General features: G+C 36.2%; 3 protein-coding genes across 3 annotated transcripts; 2 read left to right on the top strand and 1 right to left on the bottom strand.

Moving 5' to 3' along the window:
* The first annotated feature begins 6834 nt into the window (after window positions 1-6834).
* On the top strand, window positions 6835-8427 carry LOC143534212 (pentatricopeptide repeat-containing protein At5g56310-like). Its single transcript, XM_077028756.1, has one exon. The coding sequence runs from the start codon at window positions 6835-6837 to the stop codon at window positions 8425-8427; it is 1593 nt and encodes a 530-aa protein (XP_076884871.1).
* Window positions 8428-8798: 371 nt separating this feature from the next.
* On the bottom strand, window positions 8799-12560 carry LOC143534213 (RGS1-HXK1-interacting protein 1-like). Its single transcript, XM_077028758.1, has 8 exons — window positions 12334-12560; window positions 10764-10830; window positions 10534-10611; window positions 10182-10234; window positions 9598-9734; window positions 9442-9506; window positions 9241-9299; window positions 8799-9134 (listed from the first exon to the last, which is right to left on the bottom strand). Exons 1-8 carry the CDS (start codon window positions 12517-12519, stop codon window positions 9045-9047), a joined length of 735 nt encoding a protein of 244 aa, XP_076884873.1. The 5' UTR covers window positions 12520-12560; the 3' UTR covers window positions 8799-9044.
* A 2439-nt stretch (window positions 12561-14999) lies between these two features.
* LOC143534214 (E3 ubiquitin-protein ligase SIRP1-like) lies at window positions 15000-16601 on the top strand. Its single transcript, XM_077028759.1, has one exon. It carries the CDS (start codon window positions 15079-15081, stop codon window positions 16291-16293), a length of 1215 nt encoding a protein of 404 aa, XP_076884874.1. The 5' UTR covers window positions 15000-15078; the 3' UTR covers window positions 16294-16601.
* The last annotated feature ends 2412 nt before the right edge of the window (window positions 16602-19013 follow it).

Below are 19013 nucleotides of genomic sequence, written 5' to 3' on the forward strand. Positions count from 1 at the left end.
GGTGATTGGTGGTGGCTGTGATGGATGGTGGTGGTGGTGGTGGTGGCGGACGATGGGTAGTGGTGGTGGATGCTGGTAGTGGCGGCGGACGGTGGGTAGTGGCGGTGGATGGTGGTGGACGGTGGCAGTGGGGGATGGTGGTGGTGGCGTACGGTGGGTGGTGGTGGCGGACGGTGGTGGGAGGAGTGGATGAGAGGGTGGCTTCAAAGGGATAAGAGTATGATTTTTTTGCGAAGATGTTTTAAGCAAGATTTCTTTGCTTTTCTTTTAAGATGAAAGAAGATAACTTAAGATCTGTTTTAAGAAAAAAAACAAACAGTCTTCAAGGGTAATGTCTGCGCGCGTGCAGACATTAGCTCCCTTGAAGATGTTTGAAGAAAAAACAAACACCCCCTTAAATTAACTAATTAATTGACTAATTTACCCTTATTCAAATAAGTAAAAATAATAAAAGAATTCTTAATAATAAAAAAATGCTATGACCAAATTATCATAAACTGATTATTTACTGCTTTTGTGGGATTTTATAAACATAAAAAGTAATATCCCTTTGTCTTCTCCAAGCTTCCACCTGCAAATCACCTTACACTACCATATCATCTATGTGCATCACGGTCCTACACGTTGACCAACATTGGCGTACAATATCACTTGCTCTCTCTCTACCGCATAATATATCTTCGGAGTTGCAAATTCGCGTCAAGTCACGGTTTTCCGGTTGCCACCCTCCGTCTCCATCTTCAATCTACCTGGTAGCGAGTTCGATGGCGTTTAAGATGCCAGATCTGGGTTGAGAACGAAAGAGAGATCTGAGTTGACGAAAAATCGTTTTGGCAAATTGGTTGGCTATGGTGGTTCTGGCTCGGCTTCTATCAGCGGGCTAAAATGAAGAAGAGAGAAAGTTAGAAAGGTGATGCAGGGTTGTCGGCGGTGGTTCTTTGTTGACAGACGGTGGTAGAGATGGTGGTTCAATGGTGGCATATGGTGGTGAAAGATGATTTGGTTTATTGATTTATTTTATTAAATGGTAATGTAAATTGAACAAGGATAAATTGGTAATTTGATAGAAAAAAGGGAAAATATGTAATTTGGATTTAAAGATTGGAGAAATATGTAATTAGAGGTCTTAATAAGGGGATATATGTAAAAATCTCTAAACTATTAACGCATCAAACAGATATAACGACTGGTTTGAAATGTCGTACCATGAAATCATAGTTAGATTTTCAGTTCAATAATATCTGATGAAATCATTGAGATTCATTAGTCTCTTGACTTTGACTTCAAAGGTCAAAATATGGTCATATGATTAAGGGCATGACATCATGGCAGCTTCTGCCTTTTTTTGAACGGCAGATGGCGGCTTCTATCAGCAATTGTTGACGATGACGTGTTGACGTATCCAGTTTTACTAATACAGGTAGCACGAGAGAAAAATATTACGTAGTTGCTTACGTCATTAGACGTCGTCACATTTGTGTCTTGTAATTTGGGTGATTATATAAGTTGGTTTTCATAAAAACAATCTTTTCATTTTCAAATTTGTATTTATGTTTTTTTTTTCTTTACATATTTTATTTATCATTTAACTTTTTTTTTCCTATTTAGATTTTTGGTTAACTTTTTTTTTCTACCTAATTTCTAAATACACAATTAAGTTTATTTTTTGAACATTCAGATATAATTTATATGAAAACATAGTTGTATTCAAGTTTGAGTATGTTTTGGAATGATAAATGGCTTTCACACATGTTTAATCAATAATTTTAGATAAATTACGAATATAAATATACGTCTCAACTACCCAACGATGATAAACAATAGATATTTAATTTTCTTAGTTTGTATTTGTGACATTCGTCAGTTTCGGGTCACTTTTGTTATGTAAACCCGACCCGTTTGTAACCCGAACATTTCAAATATATAAAATATAGGATCTTGTCATTTAAAATATATAAAATATAGGATTTTTATATTATGCATTGTTTGACCATTTAAACATACCCATTTTTATGCAAACCATAAAAGAATCTTTATACCCAACCTTTCACTCATTCCCTATATATACACACCCATATTCTTCATTTTACTCTTGCTACATCTCCAAAAACTCTCTCAAACCTCCATAGATCCAAGGTTGTTTTATTTATGTATTCTCGAAGGTTTGACTTCCAAATGTCAAACCAAGTTTCATCTTTCATTCTTTTTAGCTTATGTAGTCTTATTAATACTTGTTTATGGTGGTACAACATATATATAATACACACCCCTTGTTTCCTTTGTTAGTTACTTCACCGACTCCGGTTGGTTAAGTTTCGAACGTCATAAGGCAAGGCTTCATGGAGGACTTTGTGTTCTTGATATATATACACACACATAACTTATTTATACATATTAATTATGCCTAACTTCTGCTCATTTTAGTTTGTTAGTCACATTTACAAGTCTTGGGTATGTGGAATCCATCTATGAACTCATTGTGAGATGGAAACCGAACCAAACCGAACTTTTGTTAAAAAGACTTGTTGTTGACCTTTTAGTTGTAGAACTTAAATATTTTCATTTGTATATTTTTATACAAGATCTATGATATATGGGTATGTAGAATCCATCTATGAACTTGTTGTGAGATGGAAACCGAACCGATCCGATTTTACTCGCTTAAGACACACAAGTGTGTTTTTAGCTATCAAGATTTGTATATTTCTTTAAAAATAGTTTACAAACTGATTTTAATCATTTTCTTAAGTACTTTGAAATGTTGGATCCAACTTGGTCTCATAAAATAGTTGGACCGACAAAACCGAACACTCGCTTAACGTACGTTGTTAGTTCTAAAACAATAGATCTACATACTTGGTTAAGTGTTATTATGTTTTAATGAGTTATCTCATAATAATTAATATTTTGGAAAGTTGACTTTGGGTTTGACCATTTGTCAAGACCCGAACCGACAACCCGAACACTCGTTAAAAACCCATTTTAGTATCTTTGTCCCAATGAAACTTGCATTTAGCATTTTTCTCACCTTATACTTAACTTGGGTTAAGTAAATATTGAGGTTAGATATTTTAACCCGGTTTCGAGCAAACTTACATTTTTAAAGGGTTATTACTATAAATTATTAAATAGTTACATTTTAAACCTTGAACTTTAAATTGTTTACTTTTTTGTAACATCCCGAAATTTCTAAAGTAATATTTATTATATTATTTTGTCGGGTGAAATAAACGAGTTAGTGGAACGATAATAATAATAGCAAAATATGAAGACTTAGTAGGATAATTAGATGGGATTAGATATGGACCAAAAGGAAATATGGGCCTTCGGTCCATGGGCTTAAGGGAGTATAAATACCCCCTTAAACCACAATCCTTTCCATTCCATCCATTTATCCATCCTAATCTCTACACACTCCAAAACACACACAACCCGAACCAAGATCCAAAGGCGAGGACCAAAGCTCGTTGGTGCTAGATCGTCGTGACGAACCAAAGCAACAAGACCAGCTCGTGTTCGTAGTTCGACTCATTTACGGTACGTTTATATCGAGAACTTGTCGTTTAGGTTTGGATTAGTATAGAAATGATAGATCTGTGTTTGTGTGGTAAAAACGAATCCAACAAAGCTAAACTTACTGAAAATGGTTATGATTTGATGGGTTAATCGATTGATAAAAGAACCCGTAACATATATGCCTAAATCGCACCCTTTAAACATCGATGTTAGGTCGATTTGATGGTTGGGGTTTGTAGGCGCTGGTCAGACGATTCCGTGGATACCTAAATCGAGTTATTTGGTTAAGAAACGAAGACGATTAAGGACGAACAGTAGCTGCAGCCGACAACTTCGCCTGCAAAGCTAAGTTCGCCTGATGAACTTCGCCTGCAAAGCTAAGTTCGCCTGATGACAACTTCGCCTAAAAGCTAAGTTCGCCTGATGACAACTTCGCCTAAAAGCTAAGTTCGCCTGATGACAACTTCGCCTAAAGCTAAGTTCGCCTAAGGTTTAACTTCGCCTAAAGTCAAGTTCGATTAGAAAATAAATTAAAAACCTAATGAAAAATGTGTTAAGACAATTAATGGAAATAAAATTTTTTCCAAGCTGACCTGGCAGCTCGACCCCAGCCAGGGGCTCTGCCCCTTGGACCCTGCTAGGGGCTGCCGCCCCTAGACCCCGCTGCCAGGGGCGCTGCCCCCGGACCCACGTTCGTTGTGGGTCATATAAAGATAGAAATACAACATGAGTAGTAGTAGTTAATTGATACGTGTAAATATTATACAGTTAGCCGTGCACAGCTCAACAAGGGAATAACTATTAACGGAGAGCGTAACAGGATTCAGGTGAGTTTCTAGCCCCATTTATGTGTTATGTTTTCGAGGCTGTGTGCATACTCGATATGTTTGTTAATACGCTTATCCTAAGAGATAAGTGTATGCCTTATGTGAATGATGTGATATGTATGAATGATGGCTTGACGGTACGTGAACGATCTTCGGATATTGCACGTACTGTCAGGTTGTAACGCTAAGTATAAAGTAAGTATGATATGTATGCTTATGTGTATGAATGTGATAAAGTTAATAAAAGAAGGAAAGGATGGTTGTATGGTAACGAAGAGGGAATCGAACCCTACTAATATTCGAGAACTAGGGAACCGAACCCTACTAATATTCGAGGAAAGAGGGACCGAGCCCTAATAATACTCGAGGAAAGAGGGTACCGAGCCCTAATAATACTCGAGGAAGGAGGGTACCGAGCCCTAATAATACTCGAGGAAGGTAGGGCGTAATGCTCTTTATAACGTACGATATGAAAGTAAGTTAATACAAAAGAAAGTATGAAAGTATGAAAGTATGAATGTAAGAATATAAGTTTATGTGTATTGTATAGTGTATGATTAACTAGAACTCACTCAGCGTAGCTAACTTTTAGTATGCACGCAGGTGAGTAGGATGAGGCAGCTCGCTTGAGGAGACACGTGGCACTGAATAAGAGGCTGGCATCGGAAGACTCAAGACGTTTAAGTTTAATGTTTCGTTTATTTTGAAAGACAAAATGATGTTTTAAGACAAGACGTGATTTGTTATGAAATGTTTTATGAAAGCTTTATATTCCGCGAAAGTTTTAATTAACTCTGATTGCAAGAACTGTGTTTATGAGTAAATCCGACGTTAAAGTAGGGCTGCCGGGTTCGGGGCCTTACATTTTTGCAACAATTATTTTATTTAAAGATCTTCAAGACAACCTTTCTAAATCCAAGACTTCTTTTATTTTAGGCTTCATACGTTAACTCGTCTTTCCGGCAAATCTCCAAATAATCAATCATTCAAGTTATTACTTGAACGTGAGTAACTTCATACCCCGTTTTCTATCTTTTGTTTTGGGGGTGCCATTTCATCTTATCTAAACTAAATGTTTTATACTTGGGCCTTAAACCACAAACGTTGTTGTATACTTTACTTAAATATTTGCACGATTTGGTGTTCTATGCTTATATGCCTATGTGTGTATCGCTTTCAGTTGGTGAATCTATAAATCCTAGACTACTTGGCATCCCCTTGTAGCAAGGTGTCGTTAACGTAATGCAATTAACGAGAATCTATTAAATCCTAGACTATTTGGCATCCCCTTATGGTTAGGTGTCGCTAACATAATTCTATTAGCGATTTTTATCCAAATTATGGCTTTTTATTTATTGTTTCGTATACTGCTTTGTGGATCTTTCTTACTATACACTATTGTTACTCAAACTTATGAATTGCTCACCAACCTTTGTGTTGACAAACTTTATTTTATGAAATGTTACAGGTTTGCATATTGGTTGATCTGATGCTTGTGGAGAAAACGAATGTCAAGACCTTTAAGTTATTAGCAAAAATGAACAATATTTGATTTGCTATATTTTGTGATATTTTGTTGTATTTGACTTATGAATATTTGGTTATGTGACATTTTCGATGTTGTGAAATGAAATGAGTTTGTTAAATGTTGTCACTTTAAATAGTGTCATGCGCTTATGGGCAATCGTTGCACCCCGGCATGTTCCGCCGCCTTTGGTCGGGGTGTGACAGTATTTGACATATATGTTTATTCACACTTTTTTGATATGTAACATTAGTGGAATGGCTTAACCATGTCTCTGGATCGCTAACTTCGTCAAATAGAACCATGTGCTTCGACTATCTACTGATGATGAAATATGCTTATGTTTGGATCCAAATTCAAGTGTAATTTAATTATACAAATTATAAACAAATCACAAACATGACAGAACGTCTAAAACTAAGATATCCACTATAGGTGTTCGGGAGTAACATGTGTTGAAAAAACTTCGGGTTGGTTGTTAGGTCAAAATAATGTTTGGGTTAGGATGTGTTATGAGTCAAGAGAATTCATATAAATGAAAGTTAGGGTGAGTATATGTCAAGACAAGTTAACTTTTTTTATTGGTGATTAACTATGTATTATAAAAATACATATCGATACGAAGTTAAACATTACACGCGTACCAGCCCCCGGTTACCCTTTTTCAGCCTTGACCCATCATGTCTCATTTCAACTTCTTTATTCTTTTAGTTTGACCAATCCTAACCATGGGCTATTATTAAGACCCAAATAGGTAACTTTTGGCGAGCCTAATTTGAAGTATGCGAGTGTTAGAGTTGATGTTCTTTAAATGAATTGAAATGTAAGGCATGTTCGGTCGAACAATTTAACCAGTCAACTTGTTAATCCGCAAACCGATAACCCACCAACCTAACAAGATTGACAATGAGAAAAGGATTTAACGACTAACCGCCATCATATTATTCTTCCCTCCATTTCACTCAAATGCTGTCTCGAATAAAACCGCCATTAAACTCACAATCAACAACAGATATCATCTCTTCATTGTTAAGCCAATGCCACAGCAAGAATCACGTATATCAAGCACATGGGTTCATGTTTGTTCAAGCTCTCGATCAAGACAATCTCCTTCTCAGTCGTTTAATTGATGCTTGTTCCAACACAGGTCTATTAAACCATGCGATCTCTGTATTTACCCACAAAACAAACAAGAATATATACATATACAACACCATGATCAAGGCTCTTTCGAGCAATTCCCATATCAAAGATGCAATCTTTATTTACAATGAAGCTCGATTTGTTCAATTGCGGCCTGATTGTTATACAATTCCGTTTTTATTAAAGGGTGTGGTTCGGTCGCGTAACGAAGGATTAAGTTTGGGAAAAGGGGTTCATTGTCAAGCAATTGGTTATGGGTTTGATGGTTATGTTCATGTAGGAGTGGAGTTGGTGCGAATGTATGGTTATTGTGGGTGTGTTTGTGATGCGCGCAAGGTGTTTGATGAAATGCTTGTGAGAGACTTGGCGATGTGGAATGCGATGGTTTCCGGGTATTGTAAGGCTGGTGAGGTCGAGTTGGGTCGTGCCTTGTTTGATGTCATGCCCAAGAGGAATGTGGTTTCTTGGACGGCTTTGATTTCGGGGTATGCTCAAGCGAACAAGGCGTCTGAAGCGGTTGATGTTTTTAATAGAATGCAAGTTAACGGTGTCAGTCCTGATGAGGTGACAATGGTGGCTGCACTGTCGGCTTGTGCTCAGTTGGGTGCGTTAGAGCTCGGTGAACGGATTCATGGTTACATAAATAAACATAGGTTACATGAAAGTGTCTCTCTTAATAACACACTTATTGATATGTATGCAAAATCAGGTAACATAAAGAAAGCTATTGAGGTTTTTGAATCCATGAAAGATAGATGTGTTGTTACTTGGACAGCTGTCATATCCGGATTGGCTTTACACGGGCTTGGAAAAGAAGCGCTTGATATGTTTACAAGAATGGAAAAAGCGTGTGTTAAACCAAACGATGTTACACTTATCGCGATCTTGTCTGCTTGTAGCCATGGTGGGTTGGTGGGACCGGGGCGTTGGTGTTTCAACCACTTATTTACAAAATACGGGATTGAACCGAGAATTGAACATTATGGTTGCATGATTGACCTATTGGGTCGAGCTGGATGCTTATCAGAGGCACAAGAGTTACTCAACCGAATGTCTTTTGAACCGAACGCAGCTATTTGGGGTTCGCTTCTTGCAGCATCTAGACTTTATGGGAATGTTGAACTTGGTCAACTAGCGGTTCAACATTTGGTTAAGCTCGAGCCGAATAATAGTGGGAACTTTTTGCTTCTGTCAAATGTATATGCATCTGTGGGTCATTGGAATGAGTCTGGATTAACAAGGAAAGTGATGAGGGATAGTGGTGTGAAGAAGGTTTCGGGTTCGAGTTGTGTTGAGTTAAATAGTAGAGTTCATGAGTTTGTTTCTGGAAATAGTTCACATCCTCAATCTGAGAGGATATTTGAAGTTTTGGCCATTTTAAATAGACAAATGGAGGCGACATGTATTTATATATGAACACATCATTTATGATTATTGTATCCAGATATGTGGCGTTTATCCGTGTAGAAGTGCTTATACAGTATACGATATATGATTAACACTGCGTACAAGTGTTTATATGTTCTCAAGGTTCTTTGTTATATAGATGAGTTTCAATACATTTGAGGAAGGCAATGAATAGGGTATTCATAAACATTTGAAAACTGACCAAACTGAATAGTTAGCAGTTCAACCTAGAAACTTCATTAAAACCTGTCAAGCTGATCCGTCGACACCCATTATATGTCTTAAGATGAAGATTGACTTGATGTATGTGATAGTTTCCCTCAAAATTGTTTATTTGTAACAATTCTCACAACATGGAAGCAAAAATAATGTACATTAAAATCTTAACAAAATCAAGCAAAGCAAAAATAATGGCATCATATAGTTGTTTTAGATTTGTATGCAAAACTGAATGTATTATCAGCAAGCCATTATTAACACCACTAAATATCAATCAAAACAAAGTCAAAACTTACAAGCTATGAAGCATCAGCTTCATTTTCCAAAACAGAGATGCAAGTTAACCATGAGAGAATCTTGGTGGGTCCAAATGTTGAAATAACTAAGCAACATAATAGTGATCCGAATTATATGCGAATCCCCAATTCAGATATTTTTGCTATCCTTTTGTTCATAGCAAGCCTCTCATCTTTTAGAGTGGACGCCATATTAGCAACCTGAACGATAAAAGCGGAACCCGAGATTCAGACGCCAATTTCACAAATATCTCGTCTTTTGTGATATACTTTTACACATGTAAGGTTTTATTAGTGATGGGTTTACCTCTCCTCGCAGTCGCAAGGCATCTCGACCAGGAATTTCTCGCAAATCCTCCACGAGATCTGTTCAAAGTGCAAAAGATATCAGGTAAATACATATTTCTTGCAAACACAAAACTTTATTTTACCGGGTGTTTGGGTGTGCATTATAAAGTTAATTGCTTAAAGCCACACCAATCACTTTTCAGTGGGGTTATAATCTTACCGTTAGCTTGACATTCAACCTTGTGAGCCGATTTAGCAAGACTTTTAATCTGACCTCCAGTACTCCTACATAGTTAAATAGTTTACAAGATAATTATTGTGTGAGATAAACATCACGAAATGAAAATTCTTGATATTTTCATAAGATTTGGTAAACCTTAGTTCACTATAGCCAAAAGTCATCCCTTTCTCAGCAAAAGCAGCCCTTTCAAGTAGCTTTTCACTCTCTTTCTTCATTAACTGAACCGAAATTGTTAAATCATGTATGTTGTTTGCAGCTTTCACAATCCGTGCCTGAATATACATTATAACAAAAAAAAACATTTCAGAAGAAAGATGCAATATTAAATTGACCATATTTGAAAAGCTGATTATGTAGCGAGGACAATTTCGACCTTTTACTAGTGAATGAGTTGATTTGGGTTGTGTTTTATATCAAACTGGTGAAACAAAAAAATACTTGAAAGGGAAATGGTTGAACAAGTTGAAAGTCAACATATGTCTATTTCTAATGCATACGATATTCAAAGATTTAGACTATTATTCTAACAATATATTGTTTTTTTGCAATAATAATCAAAGCATTAACAATGTTTAGAAAAAACTAAAAGAAGAACAAAATCAGGCCTTTGTGAATCAATCAAGCCCGACGCAATTTCACTTGTATGAAAAAAGACCCATTTCAACCCAAACCCGTTTGACCCATCATGCAACCTCTAATAATATGCCAGTATAAAATACCTCCTCAGTCTGAAATCGACCCAATGTACGACGAAACAAGAACCTTCTAGGGCCTGCATGCAAGAAATCAAGGGATATAGTAAATACACAAAAATGATGACATTTACATTTGAACTAGAACCGACACGTTTAACAAAGATCTCAAAAGATAAAAAGATCTTACTCTACAAGTCTACGTTGAATCACACTACTTTAAGTTCCAGAAAATTGAATCATATTGTTTTTGGTTGACATAAATATAGCTTTACGTTGAAAAAATTGACTTTAAGCTTACTTTTATAGAAAAGGATGATAAGCAGTGCTACCCTTACGTAACAAGTTAAAAATAAAATTCAAAGAACTTCTTGGTCACCTCGCATTAGGAGAAGACCAGCTGTAATTGCAACTCCAGCAGACAAAGTCGAGTGTTCTCTTGCAACTTTCACTTGTTCTGTTAGCACAAAAGTATGAGAGAAATATGACAGATGACCAAAACAAACCATGTGAAAGAAAGTTCAAGAAACATTTGCAATTGAATATAACAGAAAGTAAGAGACTGAATGATTTTTGTATCATGAAAAGCAACTTCAGTATAAAAGTCACCTTTGATCTTACTGAAGACCAAATCTTCATAAGTCTTGTACTGTGATGTGTATTGAAGTACATGATCCTGCAATTGTAAACACAAAAATAAAAGTTAAAACCAAAACGTTGGATCACAACTAGTGTAAGTAGACTACTAATGTGTATCTTGATCGTTACCATGATTTGCTTAGCATGTTTACAATTTAAAAAAGAAGTAATCACAACAATAATGCACAACATGCATGTAAGAGAATATGGAAGCAGAAAAGACATTATTACCACAAACGTTATAATGAAAAGTAAATACATCCAGCTCGTACATAAAAGGATTTATAGATGCGTACGGGGAAACACCATCAAAGCTTTGTCTTCACATTTTACTTGGTAAAAAGGTTTCATAGTTATACAACTAGTGATCTCGATAACAAGTCATTCAAATGATGCAACATAAACCTTAAACAAACTAGTTGGGGGAGAAGAATAAATTGCTAAGATAAAGGATGCCATTCAGTGAGTGGAGAACCATCAAATTTCACACTAGATGAAGCCTAAGATAAAAATTCTAGATAATCAAAAAGTAATAAAAAACAAGAAATCTAGTTTGATGGAAAAATAGAAACTGCTATTCATATATAATTCTTTCTGTTGTTCAGATACATTAATCTATTTTCAAATTAATAACAAGGCTTGGCTGGAATAGTATGCTAAGAGACAGACGCGCATAAACGGCTAAACGCATTACACATACGAACAGTGTGATGTTATCATCTTTCCAAATTTAGATTACTGATTAAATCCATGATAATCTCTCATAAAACATCCATCCTATTATTAACCACACTGCCGCACACACTCAAGCTATGTTAAGAATAGGCAAATAATTGGCAGCCCCTCTTATAGCGAATGAGTTAACCGTCTGAGCTAAAAAATATTGAGCAAACAACTTCTAATCTTCAAAGTAGGCTTCAGAAAAGCCTTTGATTCTCTTAACTAGAACATTTCAGATAACTATCTCAATCAAATGGATTCCAAAGCCATATGGAGACTATTGTTCACCTTGTACACTTGGACTTTCTGATAAACTTCCAAAGCCTTTTCAACTCGAGTTGAACAAATCATGTAAAACGCAAAACCACGGTGCTTAGTTGCTCACCGGATGATGCAGGAGATAGCAGAGTGAAGACTCGTGCACCCTCATTGTCACTGATAATATATTAAAATCCTTACATCATCATTTGAAACGGCATAGAACTCACATTATATCCAAGTTGTGATGAAGCCTCAGTTGTTTGTCATTAGGTCAAATATGTATGTGGACAAAGGTGTTCTCCTAGTGAAGGCTTCTTCGAACTTAAATAGTTTGTCAAATAGGTGTTTGTAAAATTCAAATTGAAATCATGTTATTGAATACCTAGCAACAGTGTATTGAGTCTGAATCTGAATCTGAAAACAATGTTGTTAATTCAATTCTATATAACCTATCCCTAATTCCCTAATAATAACCAGGTCTTAGCTGTTTCAAAATAATAATAATAAAAGAAAAGCTCTAGGAGCAATTAAACACACGCGAATAAGCATACAAACATACCTGAAGAGATCGAACTTGAGTGGAAGAGCTGTGCTGCAACGAGCGGGCGGAGCGAAGAGCCGAATCGGCGGATTCCTGTACGGTACGAGGCAGATCCTCTGAAATGTACGTTAGCCATGCCTTCTGATTCTCCGGTGTACCGTCGCCGGCGTTAGAAGAAGCTGCAACATCATCGCCGCCGATCATCTTCTCTACCTTCGTTTCTCGGTCACCTGATTTTTCTACCTTTTATTGTTCGCCCTTTTTTCATATTTTCAATTAATTTATTATTTTTACGTCTCAACTGATAAATCGGCCGATAATGAACTTGCATTTTATCATATTGTTCTCAGCAGTCCGCGACTTACAGAATTCTAGTAAGATTCCCAGTTGTTAAGGTCGCCAGAACCTTAGAATTATTGTTGGAATCAGTTGGCGATGCTCAGGTGGTGTGGTTGGATGGTGATGAGACAGTTGGTGGTGACAGCAGTGTTAAGGTTGAGTTTTCTGACGAAAGTATGATTTTTTCAGCTAAAAAGCGTTTTTCCTACAAACTCCAAGTAACGCTGTTAGAATTTGTTAGTCACGAGCCGTTAGAAACAAATACGTTAAAAAAAGCTAAAACCATCAGCAAACAATTCATTAGTTGAGATCGATAGCAATCATAAAATGATAATCGTGATAAAATAAACACCAATACACTTTTCAATGATTGGCTTGTTCTCAACAACTCCTAAGGTTTCATTATGAGCTAATCAAGCCCAAATCTATTCATAACAAATATTGAGGCAATTTGTATATGTTTAGATTTATAAATTTGTTTTTTGAACGACGAATTTCTTTTGTCATTTGTGAAACTTGAACTAAAACCTAAGACATTCCAGTCCAAGATGTTTAAAGGTGTTACCTTTGTCAATGGACAATAAATTGATGTATTAAGATTTATAATTATTTTTTAACACATGACATCTTAAGAGCGTATCTTTATCTTTACGAAATCCCAAGGGAATATAGGTCATTAGATTTTTTATTCATAAATGATACAGTTATAGACTAGTATCGGGATAACATATAAGACAACGTCAATATGAATATGTTTTTATACGGTAGGTTGTATCAAATATGATAATGATATGTTGATAGATCATGACATTTTAGAGAATACAATATGTACACAATATGAAAATAAGCAAGTTTTGGTAAGGCATGTCAAGTAGTCAACACATTTTAGCAAACAAATCATGGTTGAGTTGGCATATCCTTCCCGTTTAACAAGACACGGTGTTCATATCGTTACAAAGTTAAACAAATCAACCAAATACAAAGTTGAAGTATATGTAATTTATTAGTTAATTCAATTTTATCTAGACACAATGGCTAGACAGATTAAACTCAAGTTAGGGTTTTAAGCCTCCATTTCGATAGGGCCTCCAATTTAGCCCAAAGTTGACAAAAAACATACTTAATAATTAAATAACTCTTAAGTTATTTGAAACAACAAACATATTAATGATTACTCGTTCTACTTTGTAACAATAACATTCAAAAAAGGTCCCGAATTCTTGTTTCGTTTTAGGCCTCCAAAAAGGTTGTGGTGGCCCTGTCTAGACAACACATTTAGGGCATGTTTGGGATTCCTTATTTACACCTCCTTATACCTTATATAAGGAGTTTTCCATAAGTTACAAAATCCTAACTTATAAAAACTCTTTTTTCCTTCTTTAAAAGGTTTAATAAGAAGTTATATTACCCAAACACTATTTTCATCTATAAAAGTGAATAAGTTATAAGGAGGTAAAAATAAGGAAACCCAAACACCCCCTTAACATGTTAAGTTTATTTATTACAATGATCAACCTGTATACAACCCATTTAACTTTCACACCTTGAATACAACTCGTTAAACTTATTATTTATAACCACCCTAATATGTTATATGTTTAACCCGCTTAAATAAACATGTTACATAACTTCATATATGTCTATATCATATACCACGTGGTCCACATTTTGTGTACATAATTTAAATATGATTGTGTGATTTCTCCCCCTCCCATTTTGTGTACAAGATTCCCATTTGTCCATCTTGAACCAGACAGACACAAACCCCTCCCTCAATTTCACAAACCAAACACAACATCCCAAGAACAACCCGCTATTCATCCACCAAATTCTATTATCCGATCAGGTTCTTGGGACCATACCAGGTTTCTTCTTCTTATTATTTCTTATCATCAACTTTAAATTTAACTTTCATTTTCAACCATAATTGATTTCACTCTTTGTTAATAATCTTCATTTTAAAATTAAATTTTTTTTATGTTGTTAGGCATGTAATTTAACGGAATATTTAGCAAACCGTTTGCGAATTATTTGGTGGGAAATTCATTTATGTTCGTTCACATAAACACAGTTTTTTATTTTCTGAACATGCATAACGACACGTCTCGTTCATCCATTTACATCCGTTTATGTTAGTCCATTTATACCTTTTTGTATATGTTTGTTCATTTATGTTTGTTCGTTTTCATTCAAATTCATCAATTATTACTAATATTAATTTGAAATGAATCTTATATTCATATTTTGGAACCATAAATCCCAATTTATAATTACGGTTAATGTTGATTTTAATAATCTTGTTTTCATTTTTTAATCATCTAATAGCATTGATCAAATGATCACTTCAATAATTTTATGCTTGTCAACTCATTCTTAACGAACGAGCACGAATAAGAAAATCAGTTCATGTAATAATATTAATGAATGCAGATGGAAGAAGGGAGTCAATCAACGGGATACTGGTGTTACGAATGTTCCAGGGCAGTCGAAACCATCACGGAGGTCGAAACGATCAAATGTTCATTGTGTCACGGTGGATTCGTCGAAGAATTGGATATTTCCAGGAGTACTGATAATAACAATAATTACAACCACCACGCCATGGATTCTGAATCCGACCGCACACTCTCATTGTTGGCCCCGATTTTGCTTCGACTGATGAGCAACCCGAACCCTCCCCGAAACAACCGGGCCCGCAGGTTCCGTCAAATCCAGCCCGCAGACGGCGGTGATTCGGAGTTGAATAGGGAAATGCAGTCGGTTATGAGGCAGAGACGGCGCAGCCCCGCCACGATTCTCCAACTTGTTCATGGGACCCGCACCGGGATCATAAATGAAAATAATAATGATAATGATAATGATGACGATGATAATAATAGTAACAGTAATAGTAACAATAATAGTAATAGTAATGCTGACATGGAAAGAGAGCGTGAAAGTGAGCGTGTTATTGTTATTAATCCTTTTAATCCAAGGATTATCGTTCAGGGCGCTGGTGCGGGCCGGAGCCCATTTAGTAACTCCATATCCGGCCCGCCACAGAACCAACCAATGGGGTCAATAGGTGATTACTTTGTGGGGCCGGACATGGAGTTACTACTACAACATTTAGCAGAGAACAGTCCGGCCCGATACGGGACTCCACCGGCCCAGATGAAGGCGGTGGAGACCATGCCGACGGTTAAAATAAAGGTGGATTTGGATAATTCGTTCCAGTGTTCGGTTTGTTTGGAGGATTTCGAGGGCGGGAATGAGGCGAAAGAGATGCCATGTAAACATAGGTTTCATGGTGAATGTATTATTACATGGTTAGATCTTCATAGTACATGTCCGGTTTGTAGGTACCAATTGCCTTCAGATGAATCAAAACTCAAGCGTGAACGCGAACGGGACCGAGAGTCAGGGAGTCGGGTTAATATGCTAACCGGGCCCGGGAGTGAGAGTGGTGAATCGGGTAATGCAAGGCGGTATTCGGTCACATTTCCGTGGCCTTTTAATAGCTTGTTCACGTCGACATCAACGCCGGGAACTCAAGTTATGAGCCCACATTTGATTATTAACCCATCGGGTTCATCCGAGTCAGGGTCAGGGTCGGGTTCAACGGGCCAAGAAGGTGGTGCAAGGGAAGATGATCAGTGAACTCGTGGTGTAAGATTTCGTCATTCGCCGTTACAGAAACATGTACATAGATCGGTTAACCATGATATTGATTGCTTGTGTGTACCTGATCCAATATTCTTGTAGATTCCTGTTGGAGCTTCTTAATGTTATTATACCTTTTAATCTTGTTTTGCTTCTTGTTAGATGATGAAAATTTAAAAATATAGGTGATCATTTAGATTTAGACACTGTTTACTTACTAATGAATCGAATTGGATTGTGTATTTGTGTTTTATCTATTGGGTCACATAAAACAAGTTAAAAGTTGCTTGAAGTAATTTTAATCTATGCGAAATTGAAAAATATAGGTGATAATAATTAAAGTCTGTGTAACATGTTTATCTAAACGGGTTGTAAATCGGTTAAACATGTCGACGGGTTGAACTTATAATTTTCCATTTTTTGATATTAATTGGTAATTTAAACTCGTTGCAAGTGAACCCAATCCCATTTGATAGACGTGTTAACCTGTTTACGACACCAAACATGTATAGACCCGACTGTTACCCGTTTTTACTAGAATTGTCGCCTAAGTTTTGACTAATACTTAAAGCAACTCATTTCGATCCAAGCTATATCGACCCATTATCAACATGTCCAACCCACCCGAATATGGCCCCCCACACCTCCAATGCTCCAGTAACACATCCACAGCGCGCCCGAGACCATTAACCGGTGCCATCCGCTTCCAGCTCCTTATAATCCTTCCCTACCTCCAAAGGCTTCACATTACACTCACCCGCTCGTTTAACACCCTCCTCATACTCAAGCTGGATATCGAACTCACCCGCTTTACGCAATCCTTTGCACTTCAATCTCCCACATTTCCTAGATTTTATTTCCATAATCTCCTTACTAGCAATCACTCCACTGAAAACAGAACCTACAACATATACAATTGGTGTATCTTACTGTGTATGTAATGATTTCAGCAACAAGTGGAACAATTGTGTTGATGTATGGGACAATTAGGAACCCTAGGGCTCCTAATACGAGAACTAGTATAATAATATCCACCACGGCAAACGGCGATTGCGAACAAAACTCATGATGTTTATGGTTTATCGATGACGTCATGAAGCTCTTGTGTTGATCGAAGATGGTGATGCCATTCAGAAGGAGATATTAATACGCCTACGATTGGAATATTATTCCTTTTCATTTATATATATTTTGGGATATGAAACCTTTTCGTTACCTTTCAATAGTCAAAATCTGACTTCTTAAAATTCCGGAGTTCGTTTGTTAAAACAATAAGGTGTTCACCGAGTGTTCGGTTCGTTTACATGTCTATATTATTTTTCAAAGGTGTATTGGTTTAATTAATCTCAATTATGGGTGTGCCTGAAACCGAAATAAACGAATCGAAACCGAAAGAACCAAAGCAACCGAACCGAAAAATCAAAACGAATTAGAAACCGACGTTTAGGTTTTGACTACTAGTAAAACCCGAAATATCAGTTTCGGTTCAGTTTTGTGCTTTGTAAAAAACCCAAAAAACCCAAAAAACTGATTTGTTCGTTGAAACGTTAGTAAGATCAAGGTGATAACCAAAAGGAATTACTAAATAACTTAATAAAATTGATATGACTGCTATAGATGGTCCAATACTAAATAAACGAGTATCTCCTCTAGATGGAAGAAGATTCTCTTTGAAAAGTAATTTGGTACCATCTGCTAGAGCTTGAAGAATTCCCAAAGGTCCCGCGTATTCAGGACCAATACGTTGTTGTATACCTGCGGATATCTCTCTCTCTAACCAAACAATTACTAGTACACCTATTGTAATTCCTAATACAGGAGTAAAAATAGGGATAAGCACCCATATGATCCCATAGACCTCTTTTAAGGATTCCAATCTAGAAAAAGAATTGATAGCTTGTAATTCTGTTGTATCGATCAACTTCTCCCATAATGATATCTATACTACCTAGTATCGTCATAATATCAGCCAATTTCATTCTTTTAACTAACTGAGGAAGAATTTGCAAATTAATAAACCCCGGCGGTCGAATTTTATATCGCCAAGGAAAAACACCCTTATCTCCTATCAGAAAAATTCCCAATTCTCCCTTTGGTGCTTCGACTCTCGCATAAAGTTCTTGCTTCGACAATTGTGTTTTTTTAAACTTGTATATTTGTTTTACTTTTAACGTTAGTCGATTATGTTTTGTCAATTTGGATTATATTAAATCATTTTAAATATTAATTAGCTCTTAGTATTCTTGGCCACAATGTGCGACATTCGTCAATTTCGGGTCACTTTTGTTATGTAAACCCGACTTGTTTGTAACCCGAACATTTCAAATATATAAAATATTGGATCTTGTCATTTAAAATATATAAAATATATTTTTTTTTATATTATGCATTGTTTGACAATTTAAACATACCCATTTTTATGCAAACCATAAAAGAATCTTTATACCCAACCCTTCACTCCTTCCCTATATACACACACCCATCTTCTTCATTTTACTCTTGCTACATCTCCAAAAACTCTCTCAAACTCCATAGATTCAAGGTTGTTATTTCTTATGTATTCTTGAAGTTTTGACTTCTCAAGTCAAACTAACTATAGTCTTTCATTCTAACTTGTTCATCTAACATTACTAACTCTTGAATATGGTGGTACAACATATATATAATACACACCCCTTGTTTCCTTTATTTGTTACTTCACCGACTTTGGTTGGTTA

The sequence above is a fragment of the Bidens hawaiensis genome, unplaced genomic scaffold (genome assembly GCF_021521415.1).
Source record: "Bidens hawaiensis isolate Kalapana, Puna unplaced genomic scaffold, B.hawaiensis_p1.1 tig00010124_1, whole genome shotgun sequence".
NCBI classification, from domain to species: Eukaryota; Viridiplantae; Streptophyta; class Magnoliopsida; order Asterales; family Asteraceae; genus Bidens; species Bidens hawaiensis.